The sequence below is a fragment of the Chenopodium album genome, chromosome 26 (assembly GCF_948465745.1).
Source record: "Chenopodium album chromosome 26, dcCheAlbu1.1, whole genome shotgun sequence".
Taxonomy (NCBI): Eukaryota; Viridiplantae; Streptophyta; class Magnoliopsida; order Caryophyllales; family Amaranthaceae; genus Chenopodium; species Chenopodium album.
In genome coordinates, this window is record NC_137859.1 from 35,114,643 (window position 1) to 35,139,841 (window position 25,199).

A 25,199-nucleotide genomic window follows, 5' to 3' on the forward strand; every position below is an offset into this window, starting at 1 on the left:
TTTATTCCGATCGAACTACTCAACGTCGCCGGCAAACCTCATCGTGTTTTTCTCTCTCCTCACCTGAATGTTTTTCTCTCTCTTGCATTCTAATTAGTGACAATAAATGAAAAGAAGAGACGGCGTCAATGCTAACGTTTATTTCATAACGGTATCCAATATTGTAATAAAAAATTGAAGAAACGGAGTCCAGTCAGCATTCCACTACAATTCACACACATGTCAGCAAAAGTTCCAACTATTTACAATTGTGCCATGATATTGACATGGATATGTTGATATCCGATATCAATGGGGGCAAGCTCCATTCCTATTGTGTTGATTGTATTAGAAATTATGTTGATTCAAAGCTCGAAGGCGGCGTTTCTCAAATTGATTGTCCGGTCCCTAAGTGCTCCGGAACATTAGATCCGGAGCATTGTAGGGAGATCCTAACAGGTGTGACTTTTTTTAAGTGGGGTAGACTTTTGTGTGAGTCAACTATAGTTGCCTCGCAAAAGTATTATTGCCCGTTTAAGGATTGTTCGGCATTGTTGATTGATGATGGGAGTGAGAAGGTGACTAGATCGGAATGCCCTAGTTGCTATCGATTGTTTTGTGCTCAATGTAGGGTTGGATGGCATGAGGGGATCAAGTGTGCTAAGTATCGAACTTTGAATAAGGATGAATGAGAGGCGGAGGGCAGGATGTTGATGAATCTAGCTCAGGGTAAAAATTGGAAAAGGTGTCCTGCGTGTAAAATATATGTGGAGAAAAGAGACGGTTGCAATATTATGCGTTGCAGGTAATTGATTCGCGCTTTAATGAGTTTTTTTTTTTTTTTTTTTTTTTTTTTTTTTTTGAGAATATCAAATATTTTCTATGATAGTACGCATTGAAAATCATAGATAATACTCGTACATATATATAACAAAGGTGTGATAGAGAGGTGATATGTGTCATATGAAAAATTTGAGGTTTTTGTTTTTAAATACCAAAGTATAGAAGTACAGATATAGATTCTTATATACAACGAATGTGCTTTAAAAAGTATGTAGATGTATAGGGATTAATTATGTTTGAATTCAGGTCATCTCAAATCGCATATAGTGATCCTTTACAAGGATGCAATACATTGATTTTTTGTAAATTGAACACCTAATCAATTCAATTTAGCCCCTTCTAGGCATTACTATTAGTTGTGAAAAACTGTTGATTTTTCTTAACAAATGATCCAATAACAACTTATATTTATATCCTTAAATGCAAAATGAACCGTTTTGTTTATGATTTTGTTGAAAATTGGGGCACAAAGTAAAAGTGCAAATGATCTCTTAACGTATTGTTTTTGGTCTATTTGTGATTCTAGGTGTAATACAACTTTTATGTATTTTTGTGGACAAAGAAGCTGTAATTGCTATAACAACCTCGGCCCTGGACATCAACAACTAAATAATGCACCACGACGTCCCTCGGCCGGGCTCCGTGGACTACTACCCAATGCTACACTACATGTCTTTGGACAACAACTAAGTAATGCACCACGTCACTCGGCCGGGCTCAGTAGACTACTACCAAATGCTACATTACGTGCCTCCGGACAACAACTATATAATGCACCATCACGTCGCTGGTCACTATTCTCGGCCGCTCCATGGAAAAGATTGTAATCGATGAGAACTTACTCTATCGAGTATGATTGAGAAGAATAAGGCTCATTAAATCAAAGGATTGTCTAGGGATTGTTTTGTGTTTAAATCCGATTAATTAACGACTTATAGAAGGAAGTGATGGAAGAAATTTGACTCTTTAATACTTTATTACGCAATATTTTATTTATTTTTGGTAGCATTTCATAAATTATTGGCAACCAATGTGTGTTCTAAACGAAAGGATAATTTGTAGAGTATTCTTATGTTTTAATACTCAAAACAAAACTCATCCTTGGATTTTATTTTGAGAAAAATTGTCTCCATTTTTAGTATGAATATCATTTCTCTTTCATTTTGAAAGTTATCACACTTTCACTAATGAGTTCTTCATGCATTTGTTGTCTCTTTTTCTCTCAAATTTTTCTAATTTAAATCATACAAATTTTCACATAATATTAGGCACAATGAATCAAAAGATTAGCAATGAATCGAATTGTCATTATGTTTTAAATCAGTAAAACCTAGATTTTTACAAATAGATATAATTATTCTTTTGGTGTAAACTTTTGTTTTGATGTATAGTAAACCTAGATTTGTACAAATTAATATAATTATTCTTTTGGTGTAAACTTTTGTTATGATGTATAGTTTTATTGTTTGCATAAGATAGGCAATAATTGATAATTAGTCGTCATAATAAATTTATGTATGTATGAAGTACTACAATATATTGAAATGAAAAGGTCAAGTCTTTGGTAATAGAAATATATCTTCATTCAAATAACAATAACTATTACTATGAACATTAACACAAGTCTCAGATATTAAATTATAATGTAAAATCGTAAATCAATCACCATTGTTAGGGCCTGTTCTCTTCCGTTGAAATTCAGTTCAGTTCAGTTCAGTTCAGTTCAGCTCAATTCAGTTCAGTTCAGTTCAGTTCATTTCAGTTCAGTTCAGCTCTTATGTCTAATGATATTGCTAATGATATAAAGCCAAATTTCATTCTTTTAAGCTCTTATTACAACGACGACAACAACAACAAATAATAATAATAATTATTATTATTATTATTATTATTATTATTATTAACAATAAATAATAATAATAATAATCATGAATAAATAATAATAATAATAATAATAATAATAATAATAATAATAATAACAACAACAATAATACAAATAATAATAATCAATAATTAATTATAATAATAATAATAATAATAATAATAATAATAATAATAATATACACATAGGTATAGTAATATATAATCAAAGAGCACTAATCCGTAGTTAAAAATCACTAATTAATAAGTTCAGTTCAGTTCAGTTCAGTTCAGCTCAATTCAGCTCAGTTCAGTTCAGTTCAATTCAGTTGATTTCAGTCAATCAGAACAGGCCCTTACTCTGTAACAATAATAATTTAACATTTGTTTATATCTTACAGTAAGTTGATAGATATTGTAATTTCACATGATCACCTCAAATAAGACTTTAATTTATTTTATATCGGAAATAATATGTATGACCTAGGAGAGATTCATGACCTAAATTCTCCATTGATGCATGATTTAGGTAGGATACTTGACCTATAATTCAATCTCCATTATTTTCATTTGAGATAAGATCGAATTGGAGATGTACGTGTATTATTAGTACAGCACACTATGACATCAACATGTCTAGGAGAGAGAAGAAACATTATTAATTTATTAAGTCCTCAGTTGTCACTTGTCTGGCTAATCAAATTCATAAATTATTAAGTACTGTAGTAATTAAAGTATACTTTGAATAGAACCTACTTCGTATTATATTGAAATAATTTAGATTTATAGCTTCAAAAGTACTTTTATAATATTCCTTCAAAAAAAAAAAAAATTTACTTTCATAATATATATTGCATACGTTTCTTTTTGTTAAGTGTACGTTTTTTTACTTATGGTTTGTGTCATAACAGGTGACTAGGTGAAGTTTATGTAAAATTAAAATAAGAAGCCAATTAAATCATACAGAAACACTAATTGTTATTCGTACAATGATACACTTAAACATATGGAAACACTAATCTCTTAAGTTTATGATTAAACATAAAACATACACTTAAATCGGTAGGTCTATACATATACGAAGTACTCCGTATTTATTTGTACAATAACAAACTTTTTATGTATAAAAGTTATTGTGCTGATATCTCCCATAGTCCCATTGCATAAAAAAAATCTCCCATAGTCCCACCTCTCTATCCTAAGACAAAAATAAGTTTATTTTATTTTAGTTATTTTATTTTTTTTTAATTTTTTTTTAATTAAAAAAAAGACCTTCAAATTATCAATTAAAGGGATGATACATTCATATCTTACAGCTGCAAACAAAACATTTAGGCGTGAAGGTTGCAAATTTTTTTTTTTTTTTTTCCTTTGAAGGGTAATGAAGGTTGTTCGTACATAGATACTTCCCCCTGTTTCATATTCTGAGTAATTGTTACATTTTAATTTTGGACATATTTTTTTTAAATGGTAAGAAGAAGGGGGCTCATTTGAAGGGGGAGATAAGGAAAATCCCTCAAATGAGCCTCATGAGATTTAATCCCTAAACCTCAGAGTTATGAGGTGGGAGTGATATGATCCAATCTTTAATGAATTGATAATAGAAGACATTAATACCTTGACACACGTACCTAAAGAAATGTGTCTATAGAACACATATGAGGAAATAGTGAAAGGTCGGTTGTATCCATATATAGTTGACAAATTTGTCAATCAAATTTAATTATCGTCCACTCATTAAAAGTATTATGACCTTGAGGTTATTGTTACTCCGTATTATTTAATTTTTTTGTTATCCCTTGTAATTTTGTCACTCATTCGCTCACTCGTTAAAAGTATTATCATCTAATGTAGTAGGATTATTCTTACCTAAACAAACTCACAAATAGTATATAGAGCAACCATTCTTTTTTAATGACTAAAGGAGCACGTAAAGATTGTGATGTCATGTGATTGCTAGTCCAAGAGCCTTGAAGTCCACCCTATACATAAACAATTTAAATAACGATTTTTTCAAGGGTAGAAAGAATTCAAATTTTTTTTAATAGAAACAATTTGTACCAAAAGACAAGTACCCAAGTACAAACTTCATGTACGGATAAAACTACTCGAGTCATTAATCCAATATAGTATTAGTTTAATCAGAATTCTATGTTCCAAATCATGCTTAAGTTTGAAATTTTGAATTAGTCTTTACAGAATTGCGCACTTGTTCATGCAATTGACCAATTAAATATTAGTTCATCATGAAGGTGAGCATGTTAGTAAACTAGTGCATGCAAGTGGGATTCTTTACAAGACCTTTTCAATTCATCTATGAAATCATATGCTAATACTTGAATTTAATTATGTGTAGTATAGGATGGCAAATTTAAAACTTCATCTAAAGTCGCAGAGAATGATGAAATACGTATAATAATTCCTGTTAAACTTCGCTCTTTCGTTTACTGCTCTAAGAGTTGACTTATATGATAGAGATATTGGTAGGTTAAACGAGATTTTAATTCCATTTTGATCCCGATTTTCCATACCTTACTAACAAAAATGCTCAAACAAAGATTATACATGTAAGACACTAAAACACTAGCTTAGCTTAGCTTTAGAATAACTCCTTCAATCTTATATCACTTATTTCATTGACTATTTTTGTAAAATGTCATAACTCTGAAGTTGACTTAGCAGCATGTGTCATTGTGCGCAAGCCAAGCATGAAGAGTTGATTCCTTCAAACCGAGTCATTATTTCCGCAAGTCAACTTTCCACAATTGTACTTATATAAGTACGGTAAGTACGGCACGACTAGTAACTAGTAAGGCATTATTCATACCTCATAATTGGAATAACAATGACATAATAATATTAATATTATGGAATATTTGAAAATTTTCTTCTATTCCCTTTGATGAAGAATCGAAGATCAGAGAGATATGATTAAAATTGTAGATAAATACAGAGTTCTGAGCACACATAATTTATCTTAAAAACATCTATTTTATTACTTCATATTGATCGCTGAGTAACCTTTTATGTATAATTTTGTAACACTTTTACATAATTGTACTGATACTTGATAGTATGCAATATGAATTGAACTGATAATGTGACAACTAAATTCATCGATATTAAAAAAAAAAAAAAAAAAAAACCTCAATAATATAGGCTTAAACTAGAAGACTATTATGCGTAAATCAAGCTGGCCACTGGGGTTAAGAGGTGTATTGCACTTGTTGTTTCTTTAGTATTGCTTAGTTGCAATGCTGTCCTCATTAGTCATTACTTTCATTACCAAAGAAATGATATACTTAGCTGACTATTTGATGCTTATCATCTCAGAATATTCTTTCTAATATTCCCTTTTATTTAAACAACAAATAAAAATTCAGATGCCACTTTTTAATACAGTAATATATCTTGGTGAAATGAAATAAAATAGTAGATACTTGCTCATTTGTGTGGCTTAGCAAGTATTACGTATTAGATAGATAGACTCTGCATTCGTATAATTTCGGTTTTATTATTAGATGCACTTGAGAATAATGATATAAATTAGTGAATCACAAGTAACCTTCAGATTTGCACCGATAAGAAAGATTTTTTAAAAAAAATAAAAAAAAAATTGCCAAGTAAATTTATGAATATAAATCATCTTAGATATTAGATGTAGCCGAAGGAAATGATCATCTTATCAAAAACAAAACTGAAGGATAAGATGTTTAGACTAGTCTAGCCAGATATCAGAAATGTGTACAAGAAAGTCCTCGAACACAAACAAGACATTTCAATCATTAACCATTACTACATCAGCAACAACACTATGTTTTGAAAATGATTTCGGCACACCCATTGTAAGACAAATTCCTATTCTCTATTCACAAGTGCCAAAATCAATTTCCCTATGTATCCTAAAATCGCCAGACTATTTTACATAAACAGAACAGTAAAATAAATCATAACTCAAGATTTAGATACAAGTCTAGAGTTAAAATTGGTGAGCACATTTGATAAAGAATCAACAAATAAACTATAATACTGTTGCAGCCATGAAAAACAATTGATGTTTACATGTACTCATCAATAAAGATTAACATTATACAAAACCAATAGTAACAGCCGCAACAATTGTACAAAAATCAATCAGTCAAAAGAGGCTTCAAGCTAAGCTTGTTAAAATCTGTCCCCTCTTTTTATGTTCTCTTTTACACGTACTACCCACCATATATGACAGGATTACATTCTTCTGCAGCAGTGAGAACCCTTGCAAGTCCCGCAACATAGTATCACATGGCTTCCACACGACCACACATACAGGCATTGTCATCTATGCAAATGTCGCCTTACATAGTTACATGTAGAAGCCATGTAACACTACCTTCGAGCATTTGCATGATTTCACTTCGCAGAGGATTAAAATCCCAAATTGTGGGGTGCCTATGACAAAAGAATTGGTAAATTCTGTGAAAAATAGACCCTAACATCTTTTTCAGGGCCTTCCTTGTATACATGAAAAAATAAAAACAAAATTATAGGTTGAAAGGTAAGAAGAAAAAAAAATCAAAAGACCTCAATGGATTAAAGAAAAGTGAATAAAATTGATTAGCTGTCTGTTAATATGGACTCCAACCACTCAGATGAATATTCATAGGCCACAAAAGTAACAGCACCAGCAGGTGCTGCTTTCACAATGGAGGGTACAATGCCTTTATATAGACCACCCCAGCCTTCGGCTTGCAAGATTCGCATGAGGGCATCATACATGCTTTTGTAGGCACCTTGCTCAACTCTTGCTCCATATCGTACATCTCGTTGCAATCCTTCAACCTACACATTGCCAGTCCAAAAAACTTCATAATCATAGTAGTTTCATTATGTTGAATTATCTATAATATGACTACCCGTCAAAAATAAAAAATAAAAAGACTATATGAGTATTATTTCCATCTGAATACTAGAAAAGAAAAAGGTCGTGTTTGTGGCTGAATTGAAGGATAGGATGTGACCACCATGACAAACCCCAGTAATAAACTAATAACATTTGTGGAACTGTGAAAGTCCCACTATTAGAGAAGCTGAGGCGCCTTTACTGCCACATTCAATCTAATTACTTAACCAGTCCCTAAAAACTTAGTATCTTAGGCATTGAAGAGCAATCACTTCAATAAAAGCACAGTCAGAAGGCAGAGTAATTCAAAATCACGGGACAATGAAGACAACAAAACAAGGCTTATTTTTAAACAGTAACCTATAATACGTAACCTGAGCTAATTTTAGTGGTCTATGTATAAATAAGTGCCTTTAAGTTAAGGGCCTTATGGCCCATTTTCCCCCATAGCATTATTCCTGACAAGAAGCAACTATAAAAAAAAAAAAGAAAATATCTATATACAAAGATCACTCAGCTGAGAAATGACTGAGCCATCTCAGTTCTCATGTTCTAAACAATGAGAACAGTCAGAACACTAACTTTCCAAAATAATAATGAGAACTCAACAGTTAAATATAGATCTGTGAATTGGATATCAAAGATCAACACCAAACTGCCTTTATAAAAAAAGTCACAGTTCAAAGAAATCTTGATGTTGAAAGCATAACATGTATATCATCATATAAGTGGAAATACAAAATGAGCTGGGTATGATTGCCATATAAGAAGTTGGGAGTGTAATAATTCTGACCTTTACAAATTCATCTTGTTACAAAAAATTTAGTGTTATAAAGCCAAATATTTTACCTGGAATCTCTTTTTGATGACATCCAATGGGTGGCACACAGCCTTAGCACATGTACCAGCTGCTAATCCACAAAGGAAAAGCTGGAAGCTTGAAAGGGTATCGTCGCTGCTGGCATGTCCTCCAGAATATCTTACTTGGTTCCAGGCCTACACGAGATTATTCCATGAAACAGGAAAATGAGAGATGATACATCTTGACAACAAAATTTATATCATACAAATAGCCAAGTGAAGATTTCTTTTCCTAGATTGTATATAACTTTAACAAATAATCAAAGGTTGCACTCAAAAACCTGAAGTCAAGCAATACCCTATTTTACGGGCAAAGGGGAGTAATTTAATGTTTCTAGAGAGACACTTTTGGCCTAATAGTTCTCCTGTAACTAATAAAGTAGACACCAAAACATCAAATATTTATGAGACTTGAGAAAGAGAAAACTTTCATTCAATACAAATAGACAATACAGTTTTGCAACACGGAAAGGGACCATACTTTTCATAATGGGGAATTAGGAGCAAAAATTACTGATGAAGATGATGGTAAGTCTCAAAATTGGCTACAATATTTGAATACTATTGTATTCAAACAAGTGATAATCACATTAAGTGAAATCTGGAATTGACTCAAGTCTTTTAAACATAACTAAGCTCTATGGAAGATACAAATGATGACTACATTATCCAATTATACATCATTCAGTTCATCCAAAGCATCAAGCAGGTTATATAAGACAATAAGAAGAGTTGAAAAAATAAGCAGATAACAAATAACTCATACTGTAGTCCAACGCTTGAAAGTGTCATAAGTGCCAAACTGAAGGCCTGCATAGGGAACTATTTCAACTAGTGTAGGTGACAAACCAGCATACAGTCCTCGCAAGCCACGTCTGTTAAGAAGACCTACAAATGCAGCCCTCATGTTGGGGTATACCTACAAAATAAAGATCACTAATTTTTTAATGTATCAAAAGTGATCAACAAACTAGAAAACATAAATCTATGATATAAATATACTGTGTCAAAAAAATAATAAAAAAAAGATATATAAATATAAAATAGTTTCTTTCATGGTTCTACTTCTGTTTAACTTGTCCTCTTTGACATCCCCAATATCTAAGGCAAATTGGTCAACAAATTCACACTGACCTCCAACTCAATAGTGAGAGAAACAAATATTCGATTAATACATTAATACTATGCAGTCAATATTTGATATCAAGAAAGATAATTGTGAATGATGCGTAAATGAACAGCCAACCAACAGGATGTTCCTAGCGACAAATAATAATTGATTATCCTAGTTGACAAAAACATCCAATAGTATGAAGATTCAGGAATGACCAATAGTATGAAGATTCAGGAATGACCAATGGTAATTCTAAATTTCTAATAGATCTTAAGTATGATTACACATTAGATGTGTAGAGAAATGATGGACTATAAGGATATTTGTTAGAGATATGATATAAGGATATCTCTAACAATATTCAATCCAAAATGGACAGGAATAGTAACCAGGGCAACAAGTTGAAAGTCTGAAACAGAGAAATTATGACCAACAATTCAAAGATGCAGTAATACCCACCACTAATGCTAGAAAAATCAATGACTAGATGATAGAGGATAAAATGAAAGCAATAGGTGAAAATGGATGGCATGATTACACCATAAGCATGACATAAAAGTACGTTTTAACTCTTCATTTTGCCTCATGCCCTGATGTACACTTCAATTCCAAACACCTCAAATACATGGAATTAAATGAAAAAAATGTAAATGATGAGGATAGGATAAGAAAGATAATAATTGTAATATACGCTCGCAAATGGGCTTGAGATCATATTAACAAGACAAAGCAAACAAGTCTATAGTGTTTGTGCAATAGTACGTATATGTATGTGAAAAGCACAAATGAAAATATTGATAAGTGAATGTAGAGTCCCTGCACTCATATCCAATTTTAGAAAAGAATTCCAATTCCAAAAAATTAAGCCTTGGCATAGTTGACACAATGTTTTTCTATATGGTAAAAGCATATACACAGGATACATAACATAAAAGGGGAAGGGTAAGATTAATGATGGATGTGGGCTGGGCCTACATCGGGCTTGGTTAGGCCAGGCCCAAAGCTGAGCCTACTCGCTATATATGTGCTATGCTGAAATATTCAAAAGGGTCACCCAGACGCCATGGTGTGCTTCTCCCAAATAAAGTGGCCTAGGCCAGCAAGCAAAGTTGTGTGCCGTGCTTTGCTTCGGACCATCTTGGCCTAGTGCCATCTGTAGACCGTATGAGGAAAAAAAATTTGTGATATATGTTCACAAATGGACTTACGTCTTTATTTTAATAAGAAAAGGAAAACCTCACATGAGTAAGTGTATGTATGTGTTATGAGAAAAGCACAAATGAAAAATGAATGTGAAGTCCCTACACCAAAAATAATAGGAAAGTCTTCCACTTCCTGATTTTAAAGTCTTGACATATTTGACATTAGGATGTGTTCCTACACTGCCACACCAGCCACTCGCAGCAACGTTCGAGTAACAGATATGTAGTATAAAACAACTAACACATTGTACTATTGCAGCCTCTCAAGTTGCAACATTAATATTACCGACAGATTATGCAATCATATAGCAACTGTACCTCAACAAACTTCAGTTTGACGATTTAAATCCTGGTCCACATCTTGTGGTTCACATTCTATGATCTAGATAAAGGCAATAATTCCTAATCTTTATTATAACCTTAATGTCTCAGGATCTTTCAATTGAACAAACATAAATAATCAGAATCGAAATGTTAGAATATTAATGCGATTACAATCTAATTCTACAACAATAGGCTAAAATGTGAAGCAATTTACATGCTATATGCAGGATATATGAACATTTTTATATTACCTTGCTGAAATTACTATATCATTCATGTAAATCTTTTATCTAAACAATGCTCGAGGCAATATTAAATTCCTACCTAGGATCCTATTGTGAACAACCCTGCAAATTATAGCTATTTAAAGGTCTAGAACTTAATATATGAGGAACTTAATATATGAGGCTAATGAGTTGATACAGAATCTTATAAATCTCAAACATATCTGTTGCAAAAGAATGTGTTAGTTGTATAATCTTAAAGACCTCATATATCATACTTCCTCCGTTTTTTTTTAGTTGACACCGTTTGACTTTTACACTATTCACACACACGCTTTGACTTACTTTTGTGGTCTATAGATACGATAAAACATATTTATGTGGGTTGTTTGGATCGTTTCAATGTTTATTTTATTAATATCCAATTTTTACAATTTTATAATGTTGATAATTAGAGATATTAATTGCTAAAAACATGTGTTGGCAAGCGTGATAATAGAAAGGTGTCAACTAAAAAAAACAGAGGAAGTATTATTTTAAGAATGTATCATTAAAATTTTTTTAACACATCAACATTTTTGGTGAGTCTTTACAACCTTAGAAATACTTCCAGTTGATCTTAATCCTACAATAGTACACTCTGATGCAAATATTAATATTAAGAACACTGGGGTGACATAAATCAGATCACACAAATATCATGCTTCAATAATAACAGGCAGACCAATTAATCTCAAAGTCTGCATGCAGAAGGACCATGATCCAAGTGGAGTGAAGCCTATTTCATAGTGTGAACTCCAACAGTAAAAGGAAAAGAAGGTTTTTGTAGACTTCTATAGAACTATTTTTTTTTTTTTGAAACGACTTCTATAGAACTAAATTGTTCGTATTGTCTGAATACAGGTAAAAAAAAAAAAAAAAAAAAAAAAAAAAAAAAAAAAAAAAAAGGGATAAAAAATGAAGCCAATTTGAAAAAAAGATAAATAAAATAAAATAAAATAAAATAAAATAAAAAATTCTAATCGATAATAAGTATACCTTTGGCTCACCCTGTGAAGCTAATATGGTGCGTACAAGATCAAATGGATATGATCCAACAGTGGCTGCACAACCTGCAACAGCCCCGCTTATATAGGATAAGTAAGGACTCAGATGGATGTGGTCTTCTGCAAATTAGGAAAAACAAAAGTAAGCCACGTAATCTAAGATATCATGATTGCCTACAATATTTAAGCAGCTCCAAACATAAAAAAAAGAATCTGAAAATGACTTCAAAGTGGTACTTCACAGTTTCACATCACAGATGAAAAACATACCATATTTAGAGCCTGCCATCAACATAAAAAACCAATAGCACTCAATTAAAAATGACAAGAGAAAATGAAAAGCTAAACGGAGTAGCAAGTATCAATTAATGCACCACAACTTTTCAGTTCCACAACTTTTCAATTCCACAACTTCTGATCAGAAAAATCTATAGTCTAGGTAATTTTTTACATCTTATTTTTATTGAAGTAATAGGCTAATTATACCTTCCCACCAAAGGTCTAAGACTTTTCAGAATTAATAGGCTAATAAGAGAAAAAAGGAATATCACAAATGAACTTATCCAAATTCCACCTCTAGATTTGGGTAGTATCCTGCATGAAGATATAGCTGGAGTGGAGATGCCAAGAACAGTTCCTGCTTGATCTCTTTAAGATATTTTAGTTAGTTTATTTTTCTCTTTACTTTCATTCTTACTTGTGATTTCATCTCATAGGGTCTCTGCCCCCCCTATGCTTTAAAAACAAAAAAAAAAAAATTAAAAAAAATGGTCTAAGACTAAGCCCCAAGGTAATAGCTTCTCTCTAATCACAGGGGGTAAGGTTATGCACAACTGATTCCCCAGTCCTGCCATAGGCAAAGGCCAATAGCGCTCTATAGAAGAATGTTTAAGCAAACAAGGACTTTCAAACACAAAAGTAAGAAAATGAAAGTCACTTGATTAGACTTAATAAGAAATCCACAAAGCAAACAATATTTAGCATTTATTTTGCATTTCATAACAATATAGACAACCTTAGATCATCTCCAATGGTGAGACTCAAGTTTGAGTATTGAAATACAAAATGAGTTGTTTTTTACTTCCAATGCTGAAACCACACCCACTTCTCAGTTTAGCAACTCATGTGAAGCCTAATTTCTCAATTGGTGAGACTCTCTAAAATATACAAATGTCACTTTCAATTAATGGCTTACCAAATCCAACTTATAAGATTAAAAAATTTAAAAAAAAAAAAAAAAAAAAACGGTAAAACTTAAATAAATTACAAAATATATTAGAATATTGACAAGGGGCCCACACTTTTTGTCAAATGAGACTCAAAGTTGAGTATCTAAACTTAGCAACTTTCTTTTGGAGTTGCTAAATTTAGATACCAACTTATTGGTATACATTGCAAAAATTACTCTCTCTCTCCTAAACATACTCACTTGAGTATCACCATTGGAGAGGGTCTTAGTAATGAGAATTGCAGATACAAGAGCAACACAATAGCATACTCTAAAAAGTTGATTTTTAAGCTAGCTAAACACCATTTTCTAGTTTATGACCTAGCAAACCTCAGATATACCACTTTGTCAGTGTCATCAATTGACTGTAGACTTTAAATAATGTTCCAATTTAATAAAAGAAAATATCAAATATGAGTAGATGCAAACAAACCTGCCTTGGAAGAGCCAGACATATATGTCTTAAACTTGTGCAAGACTGTGAATTGTATGGATGTATATGGCATAACCATGAGCAGAGCTGGGACATTCCCGCGCCAAAAGCCCTACAGCAATCAACAAAATCACAATTAATTTTCAACAAGTGGACCCAAACAGACTGGACAAACAAAACTCACGAAAGTACAGAGAGAACTTTGTGCTGTAACCTAGATCACCACTTCCAACAAAAAAAAAGGACAATCAATAACTACTGAGATCTTAAAAATCCAAGAAGCATGCTTATGAAGATATCAAATTTTGATAACCTATTCTCATCTTTATATTCATCACAGGGTCAAAGCAGGAAAATTAATATACTACTTTCCCCATAGATCCCTGATATAATCATATAATAAGTCAAATTAGGTTAACAAATCCACATTCCCATAATCTCCCTGTCTTACAAATGGAGAAGAGATAACGTAAAGACGAGAAACTCCGATAAATATGTTCAATAACTTCAAAAATTATACTGTCATGTAATATATGGTTTTCAAGCTGAGAAAATTGTTCCTAAGACCACAGGCATCATTATCAAAGGCATCTTTAAAACTTTCTAGCTCTCTATTCCACACTTTTTCAGCATAAAATTGGGACAATAAAGTCTTATAAAAAATTCAGCATGCAACAACTGATGGTCATGTTCATACCCGTGGTCCTTCTTCTCTTAAGATGTCTTTAGCTGCCTGTAACATTCCAGTGTACTTTGAAGGTCCGTACATGTTTTTGTGAAGCAATGCCCATGAAGTTGTTGGTTCCAGTTGCACCTGTGAAAAATAGATGCTAAATATGTTTTACAAGTAAACAAAACCGAAAAGAATCAGCATTCATGTTTACAGTTATCATATCTGACCTGATTGCATGGATACACATCACACAAACCAAGAGAACTAGCAAAAACCTGGGAAATTGTTCCTTCTAATTCCGCAAAGAATTAGGCACACTAAGCTAACAAAAGAAGGGAAATTAAAATATTGGTATTACTCATCAAGTCCTCATGCCTGGTGGAACATAAAAGCAACAAATCCATTTGTCGTTGTAGAATAAACCATTCATATATGAAGTGCAGGTTCTTAGTAGTTAGTTGTCAGATAGTCAGATACAGAAGGAATAATTCTAGATTGAAAAAAAAGAGCGAAATATTGGACAAGTACACAGGAATAGTAATAAAGTAATCCAGAGTTAGACACATTAAAAATTGTAACTAACTCCGTAAGTAGTAGAGACATTGAGTATAGAGTCATTTTACGGGCCTAAAAATACCAAGCAAACCAAATAATTACAGACTTCTCATGCAGGATCATCAACAAACTATGAAATCAAGAGTTGGAAGTCCTTGGTACACATTTTCTGACAATGACATAACTACATTCCTTGAAATAATGCATAGAGGTGCCTACATGGCATCAGCACAGTTCCATTCAACTCTTAAAATCAACATTAGTTGAGTAGATTTTATTACGGGGAGTATTATATAGGCCAAAAATTTTCATAACTAAAATATTTCACACAATCTCAAACCCTAGGCTGGGATAATATATACTCCCAGTAACTAAGCATGCGACAGCAGGATTGCAAAGATTTGAGTTTATATTCAAACACATATTCTTACAGAGTTTCGACGCTAACAGAAATCACCAACATACACCAAAAATAAGGAAAAATTATTTCAAAACAATATATCTGTACAGTTATAAACTGATTACCTGAAACCTGATCTTAATGACATCCAGAGGCGAGGTAACAGTGCGAGATATAGCACCAGAGATGGCTCCTGCTGACGCATCTATTAGTGCTCGTTTCAATTGACTTGGCTCCTCCATCACCTTTCCGAAAAAAAACTTCTCAGATTAAACTAACAACTGGAAAGCCTGAACACCAGAATGCAAGACATCCATCAGTCACTTAGAGCAACTTAGATACTCCATATTATCAATGAAATAACGAACAGAAAACCGAGCATAAAATGTTCTAAAGTACAATTGCATCACCTACTAAGAATCAATCAATGTAATCACAAAAACAGAATAGAAACCCTCATTTTTTCTTTAGAGGGTAGTACACTCTTGCTTCCCCCAACAAATTTACTTTATGCTAAAAAAAACCCAAATCACTCTCCAAAATTAGGGTTCTTGTGTTTCAGTCTTTTCACATACCACAAAAAATTCAGAACATTAACATGTAAATACCCACCTAACCAACTTCCAATTAAATTAAATAAACTAACAGAAAATCAAACAATAATGATTCAAATTAATTTTAGGAGAGAGAATATACCCGCCAAAGAATTAAATTCAGCATAACATCCAATTTATTTTCTTGTAACACCCTTCAAAGCTGCAATGCACTCCAATCACTAAAAATATATTCCTTTTGTCCTCGTTAATTAACAGATTAAAGGGCTATTTCCCAGAAATCATATTATACAAATATACTTATAATAATTGATTTACTACCAAAAATAATAATTTCTTTAAAATTTCCAACCTTATACACATTGCTAGTGTACTTATTTACTTCAAAAAACCCAAAAAATTACTCCATTTAGAACAAAAAAAACCAAACAAAAATATGAAGTTACCAAAAATAATCCATAAATTGTTGCAATTATAGGGAAAAAAAAAAGTACCAATTGAGCAGATTCCATAATCAAATACGAATAAACAGCATCAAATTAAAAGGAAATTAGTTAAAAAGTAAATAAAATAATGTAATTACCATGAAATTAAATGGTGGGAGAAGGTTGAATTCATGGCGGTGCCGCCCAATTTCTCCGGTAAGCGGCGGCGGCGGCGGCGGCGGGGACCGGGTTGAAGAAGAAAAGAAATGAAAAAGGAAGATCTTTTAATAATAGGAAGAATTTGGGTTGTATTTATTTTATTTTTTTTTTTATTTTGTATGTAAAATTAAATGATGGGAATCCGTTGTTGGTTTATTTTCTTGTTTTGCCGCCTCTTAAAACATCACCAACAACATAGACGTGTTTTCTTTTTGAAGAAATTTTCTATAACTTCACTACCTAGTTTTACAAGTGTTTGAGAAGCTTTTTTAACTTAATTTACCAACTAATTCTACTAATATTATCTTAATATAACTATCCTTTTTCGGGTGTCCTAATTTATTTGTCGAATAATCTTTAGCATAAATTTCTTTCGAGTTGGGTCACCATGTACAAAGTGTCATGAAGCAAGTAAAAATAATGAAAGGGGTGTAACTTATCAAGCATTAATATACTTTTGTTGTGTGAATTCACCGGTTTTCTTAACAAGATAATTGCTGGCGCTATCAGATTTGTTGCCTACTAGGATTACCAATATCTATGTTATAAATATCTTTTAATTTTTTTTTACCAATGAATTTTGGACACCGCATAACTGATTTATTTTTAAGAATTGTCAAACATGCATACACAATATGATTCCTAATATTAATGAATCACTAAATCCTCTTATATTTAACTCACTAAACATAGATTGTATATGTGTGACTTTGTAGGCCCATTCAATAGAGCATGGAGGACATATTTAATTATTTAGGCCTATAACACTAATCTAATCCATAGACCATTAGTGGTTTGTAGCAAGACATTACAATCATAGACTCCTATGTTGAATGAGTATCTTACATAACTAAACGTATCTTACATTAATTATTACGGAGTACTTAATATTTTAAAGGTGTATTTTATTTATCTAATTTTATGTAAACTTGTATGGTCTTATTAGAATATGCATGAACTTATGTTTGTTGTAATACTAGTTGTAAATTGAGTTTGAATATACATTATTAATTCTGATTAAATCTTATCTCATTTGAAGTTATTAATCCTTAACTGAACTTTATTATATAAAGATAGGTTATAACAAAGTGAATAGGATAGAGCTATAATACATACTTCAGTGTATAATACAGCACAAATTAAGTACTCTGCACTATTTTTCATGTTTCACACAATAACTCGAGATGTGAGAGCACATAAAAAAGTTTGGCAATTTGCAATCCTTATCCCCTTAAATAATGCAACTTACTCAATTGGACGAAATTCAAGCAACTTTTGTTGGATATATATGTATTTCACAGGTCCATCTATATTTATATCTATATTTATAAATTAAATGGAATAAGTCTTGAATTCTTGAAAACAAATCCTATTGGTTATCAAAAGGGAAATTAGGAGCTGTGTTTTACAAGACAACTCCTGAGGTAAAGCAAGAGGCATCATTAGTTCATTATATTATACATTAGACATCACATACGACCAAACTGTTTCATGCATTTGGGTGAAACCGGTACAAGGCACCACAAGTCATTTTACACGATTGTGACGCCACATGTCTCTTAATGTGTGCACGTTTCATTCTCGGTGTGTTTAGAGTGCATGATATATAGATTTAACTGATGAGTGCAAACAAGCAATATATTACACGGAATAAAAAATAATATACATGATTCTATGACATAAATGCCATATAATGTATCTCCCAGCTAAAATACTTTGGAATTTTGATACCATGACTAAAAGTGACTTAAAGAGAAATGTAGCTGTATCACTACTTTTTTTAGCACACCAAAATGGATTCCACGTCAGACCTTTTGATCTTTTAAACCTTTCAACAAAAGACAGGGAAATCTAATAACCAACTAATTTCCTCAAAACAACAAAGGGAGAAAGATGAACATTAGACTTCTATTAGCCAACAAATTTGATAACAAAAACATTTTATGATGTGATATTTGTGCATTACAATTTACAAGGCCAACTAGTATATTAGTTCAGGAGGATGATCCAAGAAATCTTTGCGTTAATCCATATAGCTTCTCAAAGTGAAATAAGTGCTTCCGGATACGCCATATGTGCAGTGTGTAGAGTATTGCAGCTGATGTTACTATTACGAAGGATATCAATATCAACACCCAAAAGTGCTGCAAAACAAGTCATAATCACAACGGAGTCAAATTCAGTAGTGTTACTGTTACCGTGTTAGATTTATAGTCAGTGATCACAATTAAAATCCATGTACCCTAGAGCACCCGAGGCAAAGGGCAAGGGAAAATTCCCTGCCTACAGCCTGGCTAATTGTCCAATTCATTGGTTATGTATGGTATGAACATTGAACATTGCATGACTTCTGATATAACCTCCATTAAAATTGGGTCACTGATATAGCACTTTTCACATCCATGAAACTGATAAAAGTGATTAAACCTCGATGTCAAAACAATATTTAGGTGCCCTTAGACTAACAAGTGATATGAGACTATGACTAAGCTTAAGGCCTACGCCCCTTGTTTGTTTTCGTTATTTGAGTCAGAAGTTTGATCCAAATGCATCTCAAAATATACTGATAGAATATATGAAAAGATAATATGGTGAAATTGCTTTTTAAAACCAATCGAGCACTCGAGCAGCATACACAGACAGTTAAATTTATAATTTATATCAACATATATAGTGTAGACTTCATTAATCATTACCATTAAAGATATAGCTTGAAAAACTTAAATGACACCTAAGTATTTGGAAATGGTGGGAGCACATAATGAGGTGAACTCTAATTTAACTTAGTTTGTTCTACAGACATTTTCGTGTTTGATCAGAGTTTAGGCACAAAGCTATGGATGAAATCACGGTTACCTCTGGATTAGAGACAATTACTCCCATGATATAACCTAACAAATCCATAGCAGACTGGATGGAATTCTGGACCCCTCCCACAATACAGCGATCAGAGGCTGGTACTTGGTCCTGAAAAGTGAAAACAGCATAAAGTAGTGCTTATCTAGTGTAAGGGCAAGGGCATGAGCCAGAAACCACAACAGGTAAATTCTGCAGTGACTGATCCTGTTTATTCCCTTAAATAGAAAGATTTTATTGCATGTTCACCTGCATTTGTTGGATGACAGCTAAATCGAACATCCATAATCCAAGACGAGATGCTGCAACACCACTCATTAACATATATGCGGATGGTAGCTTGTTTTTGATCCATATAGAACCAACACATATAAGAAGAATTGACCACTGCGCGAAGCATCACAAGTGTATGAGAACACATTAACATGGTATCAAATTACTAATTCAGATAGAATAGGTGAATGGTACTACATAATATGTAAAATTTACAAATTTAAACAGATAATTAAGATTGAAGATTTGGCAGCAAGAATTCTTATACGTAGTAATTAAAATGGTACTCATACCTGAGACCAAATGGACCAAAGTCCCGTCCTAAGAGTTGCAATCTTCGACTCTAGAATGGGATAGGTAAAGGTTGCTGTTATTCCTACAATAGCACTTATGCCTCGGGCTATACCTATCTGATATGCAGGTATGCCTTCCCATTCCAAGACAGCAGTCATCAAAGAACCAAAGCTGCACAAAGACCAACAAAGTATGTCATTTTTTAATATCTCTCTGTAAGACTGTATCCCAAGACAATGAAAAGCGTTAGCTTAAAGATGCTTGACTGTAGAAACTCTAGAAGAGTTCTGGAAGCAGTTTAAAATTTCTGCCATAACAACTTTCTGTAATTTTATGACCAGGATGTAAAGTAGCAAATAGAATTATAGAATGATAGAAACTTAAATTACCTGAGTACCGTAAAAAACAGCAAAGCCAGAGAAAGGCCTGGAAGCACCACTTCTTGGTTTAAGTATACTTTCCAAGCACCGAGACAAGGAAGTATTGAAAAACATCCAAATTTACGGGTTTCGGGAGAAGGAATGTTGTTTTTGTATTCAACAGGCAAGTCAGAGTTCTGATCAGATTGAGACTTGCTTTGTTCAGGATCAGAATATGGGATCTGCTTTCTTTTGCTATCTTTCAAATGTAGAGCCGGAATCCCCTCATATACAGAGCTAAGTAACCAGTATTCAACACACACGGATACAATGTTCCAAAGGGCCAAAAATATAGCTGATGCTGTCAGTGATACAAAGCTTACAATAAAACCAGAAACCACTGGAGCACATAATTTGCAAACCAGGTCAATTCTTCTAAGAACTGAATTCAACTTTGTTAATACTCCAGTAGGCTGGTCTTCTGACATCACAACCACCCTGCATATATTTTGATGAATTACTGATTGATAAAATGTTCAACAAGCGCAAACTTAAGCAATAAAAAAGCACAGAAAAATATAATTGGTTGAACATCAAGTGAAGGTTGAAAAGTATGGATTTGCTAAGTGAATAAATTTCTCTTGTGTTAGACGATTTTAATATTTGAAAGGGTGTTATACTGTTATGTAAATCTAAATTGATGTTAAATCAAATTTGATGAGTAAAAAAGTAATAAAAAAGATTGTCTTACTAAGCTAGCAAAAACAAGGGAAGTGTAGTTATGCACTCTTCTGAAAAATAAATTCTGTTCACCATTCTCTTTCTATCAAGATGGTTCCTGCAAGGGTTGAAAGCACAGCAACAGCTCCTGAGAGATAAGTTACCAAAACAAGTGACGTAAAGACTATGCTCTTTAAACTCGAGTAGACAAGTAAAACAATTACTGCGACTCCAGCAGCTATAAATGACAGATTCTGTGACAGTGTCCAAAGTTGAAGAACCTGTAAGCAGAAAAGCAAGATACAAATATTATTTTTGCTGCATTGGATAAATAAGTTGGAAATTGCACTGAATTGAAGTTTCTAAAACCAACTATTATCCACCTTCTCATGTAAGTTCCTAATTGTTATTATTAACTCTCAAATCCCAACTAATTCGAAATCAGATTCTTAACCATTGAATTTTAGGCCATAATTTCATCCACTGAACCTAATAAATCATTGAGCACGAATAAGATGAGTCGAACAAACCTTGACATAACTCAGTCTGTTCACCCATTCCCCAATAATAGGACCAAAGAGCGCAACAGAAGCTGATTCTACAACTCCATATAGAGCCGTCAGAAGCAATGAGTCTGGCCAGATGTTAATCATATATAAAGCCACAGAGAACTCCCACATTCTGCACATTTAATTCACCCAAAGATGAAGATTAATCAATAGTTCCAAGGATAGATCACCAGAACATTGCTAAAACTTAAAACATCAGTTACAACCGCGAATATATTATATCCAGGATTAGAAATGCCTATCAGAAAATTTCTCCAAGCAAAGGATGGTAAAGAACTAAAGACTAACATAAAAAAACACACAGTAATCATTGTCTGAATGACTTGCCCCAGTTCCTGTAAACTAAAAAATTCCCACAAAATTTATGCCACCAGTTATGTCAAGAATTAATATCATAAACCCAAATCCATTCTTATGTAACAACCATGATCTCTATGCTAATCACTAGCTTATTCGATGCATTGATTTTTGTGGAATGGACTATATTGTGATGATTTAATCCTCCTAGAGTTACCACTATAATATCCAAAAGGGAAGTACTCTTCACAATCAAATATCAGATGCTAAATGACACAATTTGAAGATCATTGAAGATTTAAGAATAAAAAAGGTTCATTAGTACCTACTTTACAACTTTAGCCAAACCCCTAAAGAAATTAAACAGAAAGATAACAAAACAATGTTGACAGAAAGAAACCTTTATATCCTCATTATTACTTGCACTAAAACCCTTTTTCAAAGACACCCTTTTTACAAAATTGCTCAAAAATAATTGTCCTTTCATCTACCCATTAGTTCAAATTAAGTAAAAATTCCACAAAATCAATCAAGTAAAACCAAAATTACCTTATATCACATAAAAATAAAAACAAAAATAAAAATTTAAAAAAGAAGTTACCTAGCACTCCATCTTGATAAGAAGTGACCAACATACAAACACCTTAAAAGAGAAGTTGGTAATGGATCATTTTCTGGGTTAATTAAACACTTCCTTGCCTCTAACTCTGCATCTCCCATGTTTTAATTTGATTTCTTAGTACTCAATTTCGTACAAAGTATAAATATTTACATTTGAATTTGGGGTATTTTTTTTTAATTTTTTTAATGTGGGATGAAATCGATGTTGATTTGTTGGGTACAAAGATGACATTTAATCATCAACAACTACTTTGTATTTTTATCTATGGTTTCTCCCGTAGTAAGAATCTTAGGTGATGAATTATGGTATTTTTCAATTGGCAATTTGGCATTCCAAATTTAGGAATTTTGTATTCAGTAAAAACTAGGGTAAACCCCGTGCAACTATTGCACGGCTGTTCAATAATTATTAAAAACATCATTTTTTAGGCTACGTATAAAGTTATATTGAATAATTTAATAAAAAATCCAGATATATTTTTTTAACAAAGCCACATATAAATTATGTTGAACAATTATATATTTTAGAAAGTTTGGTTTATTTTTTATGTAAAGCAAATGTTATAAATCAGATGCAATCCTTTTTTAGAAGTTATAATTTTTAAAGCAAGGATTATTATGGAAGATAAATTTTTTAGCAAGTATTATTGGAGGGAAAATTTTTAATATAGTGTTGTCAAGTGTCTCTATTAGTTTCGCCTTTAGTAATATGTAGATAGATAGATAGATAGATAGATAGATAGATAACTTTTTGTGTGCTCTGAAGTCCGAGAGACCAAATGTACTTCTGATTTTTGTCTAAAAAATTATACTTTCTCTGTGTAGATATATACTTGTATAAAAGTACTATATTTGAAATAAAATTTACTTTAAAGTCAAAAAAATTTATCTTAGTAATTTTATATCAACTCGGGGCATTGTCCGAGCACTAAGGGCATGTTCACATTTACTGAATTGAGTTGAACTGAACTAAACTAAACTGAGCTGAAATGAATATTTTTATGAGAGAATGAAATTAGGAGTTGTACTGAACTAAATTGATTGGAGCTGAACTGAACTGAAATTAGGGCTTTTTCATATTTACTAAACTGAGCTGAACTGAACTGAACTGATTGGAGCTGAACTGAATTAAACTGAATTGAGTTGAAATGAATATTTTATGAGAGAAGGAAATTAGGAGCTGAACTGAACTAAACCGAAGTGATTGGAGTTGAACTGAACTAAACTAAACTGATTGGAGCTGAACTGGACTGAACTGAACTGATTGGAATTGAATTGAATTGGACTGAACTGAACTGAACTGATTGGAGCTGAACTCAACTGAACTGATTGGAGCTGAACTGAAATCAAACTGAAGTGAACAGGCCCTAAATTCTAGATCGATATATTGAATGAATAAAAAAGATATATCTCCTAGCTAAGATAAACGTAAGATTAATAAATTTAATTGTATCTTTTTTAGATTAAATAAAGATAGCATATGCAACGTTTGACAAAATATTGTGAAATAATTTTCAATCTCTTACGTTTTTCATTCATCACCAAGAATATTACTCATATATACTAGATGATTGGTGTCCGTTCGATGCTCGAGTTATTTATTGAATTTCAAGATAAATTTTTCTATGTACCGAGTTTTAAAATATATCATTATACAAAATTAGTTAAATAAGTTAAGAATTGGAATTGATGCGATTTTATGAAGATTTAAATTATGTAGTAGACACGTAATGACTAATAATAATATTAAAAATGCTCGATATAAAAAATACTCCCTCCGTGTTTTTTTAAGTGTTACACGTTGACCGGCACATAGTTTTAGGCAATTTAATTGACTTAAATAAAATAAGAGGTAAATGGGTTAGTTGGAGTATTAAAAAATTATAAAAGAAAATAGTGGCGTTAATAGTTTATTGAAAAGTAATGAATGTGAGAGGAAAGATATATAATAAAAAAAAATAGTACTCCATCCCTAAATTACATTCTTATTAAAGTCTTTTGCGGTAGAAGAATTAAAATCTTGTGTGCTCAAAGTTCCACCATGACAGCTTCTCAAGATGAAAAGAATAATAATGATAGTGAATCCCAACTTCCACTTCTCAACCACAATAATATCAACCAGAATTCGAAGAACACGACCACGATTCGTTCATTTGATTGCTGCGATTTTTTCCTCATGATACTAATTTTATTTTTTACAATTCTACTTCTAGTAGCTTGTAATGGCTTGTTACCTCCTTTTAGATTCCAGGTTGATTCTTTTGATGTGTCGTCAATGAAAATTGATAACAATAACAATTACTCGGCGGATATTAACCTAACCATATCCGTCAAGTAGGCGAGATGGTTTTCACAGACCAAAGTGTTCGAGTCCCTCCGAATGGTAGTAGA

General features: G+C 32.3%; 3 protein-coding genes across 4 annotated transcripts; 1 reads left to right on the plus strand and 2 right to left on the minus strand.

The window, feature by feature from the left end:
- The first annotated feature begins 266 nt into the window (after positions 1 to 266).
- On the plus strand, positions 267 to 671 carry LOC145617125 (E3 ubiquitin-protein ligase RSL1-like). The gene has a single exon (XM_081671810.1). It carries the CDS (start codon positions 267 to 269, stop codon positions 669 to 671), a length of 405 nt encoding a protein of 134 aa, XP_081527936.1.
- Positions 672 to 6,656: 5,985 nt separating this feature from the next.
- Positions 6,657 to 17,052, minus strand: LOC145617173 (mitochondrial thiamine diphosphate carrier 2-like). Of its 2 annotated transcripts, none has more exons than XM_081671856.1 (8): positions 16,759 to 17,052; positions 15,747 to 15,866; positions 14,691 to 14,807; positions 13,994 to 14,105; positions 12,325 to 12,452; positions 9,189 to 9,341; positions 8,411 to 8,557; positions 6,657 to 7,500 (listed from the first exon to the last, which is right to left on the minus strand). In XM_081671856.1, exons 1-8 carry the CDS (start codon positions 16,759 to 16,761, stop codon positions 7,276 to 7,278), a joined length of 1,005 nt encoding a protein of 334 aa, XP_081527982.1. In that variant the 5' UTR covers positions 16,762 to 17,052; the 3' UTR covers positions 6,657 to 7,275. The 2 variants fall into 2 exon arrangements, with proteins under 2 accessions (XP_081527982.1, XP_081527983.1); XM_081671857.1 differs by having other exon boundaries at positions 15,747 to 15,911.
- A 1,479-nt stretch (positions 17,053 to 18,531) lies between these two features.
- Positions 18,532 to 23,074, minus strand: LOC145617174 (solute carrier family 40 member 1-like). Its single transcript, XM_081671858.1, has 8 exons — positions 22,789 to 23,074; positions 21,852 to 22,002; positions 21,415 to 21,602; positions 20,632 to 21,099; positions 20,242 to 20,413; positions 19,925 to 20,062; positions 19,676 to 19,786; positions 18,532 to 18,963 (listed from the first exon to the last, which is right to left on the minus strand). Exons 1-8 carry the CDS (start codon positions 22,905 to 22,907, stop codon positions 18,814 to 18,816), a joined length of 1,497 nt encoding a protein of 498 aa, XP_081527984.1. The 5' UTR covers positions 22,908 to 23,074; the 3' UTR covers positions 18,532 to 18,813.
- Positions 23,075 to 25,199: the final 2,125 nt, after the last annotated feature.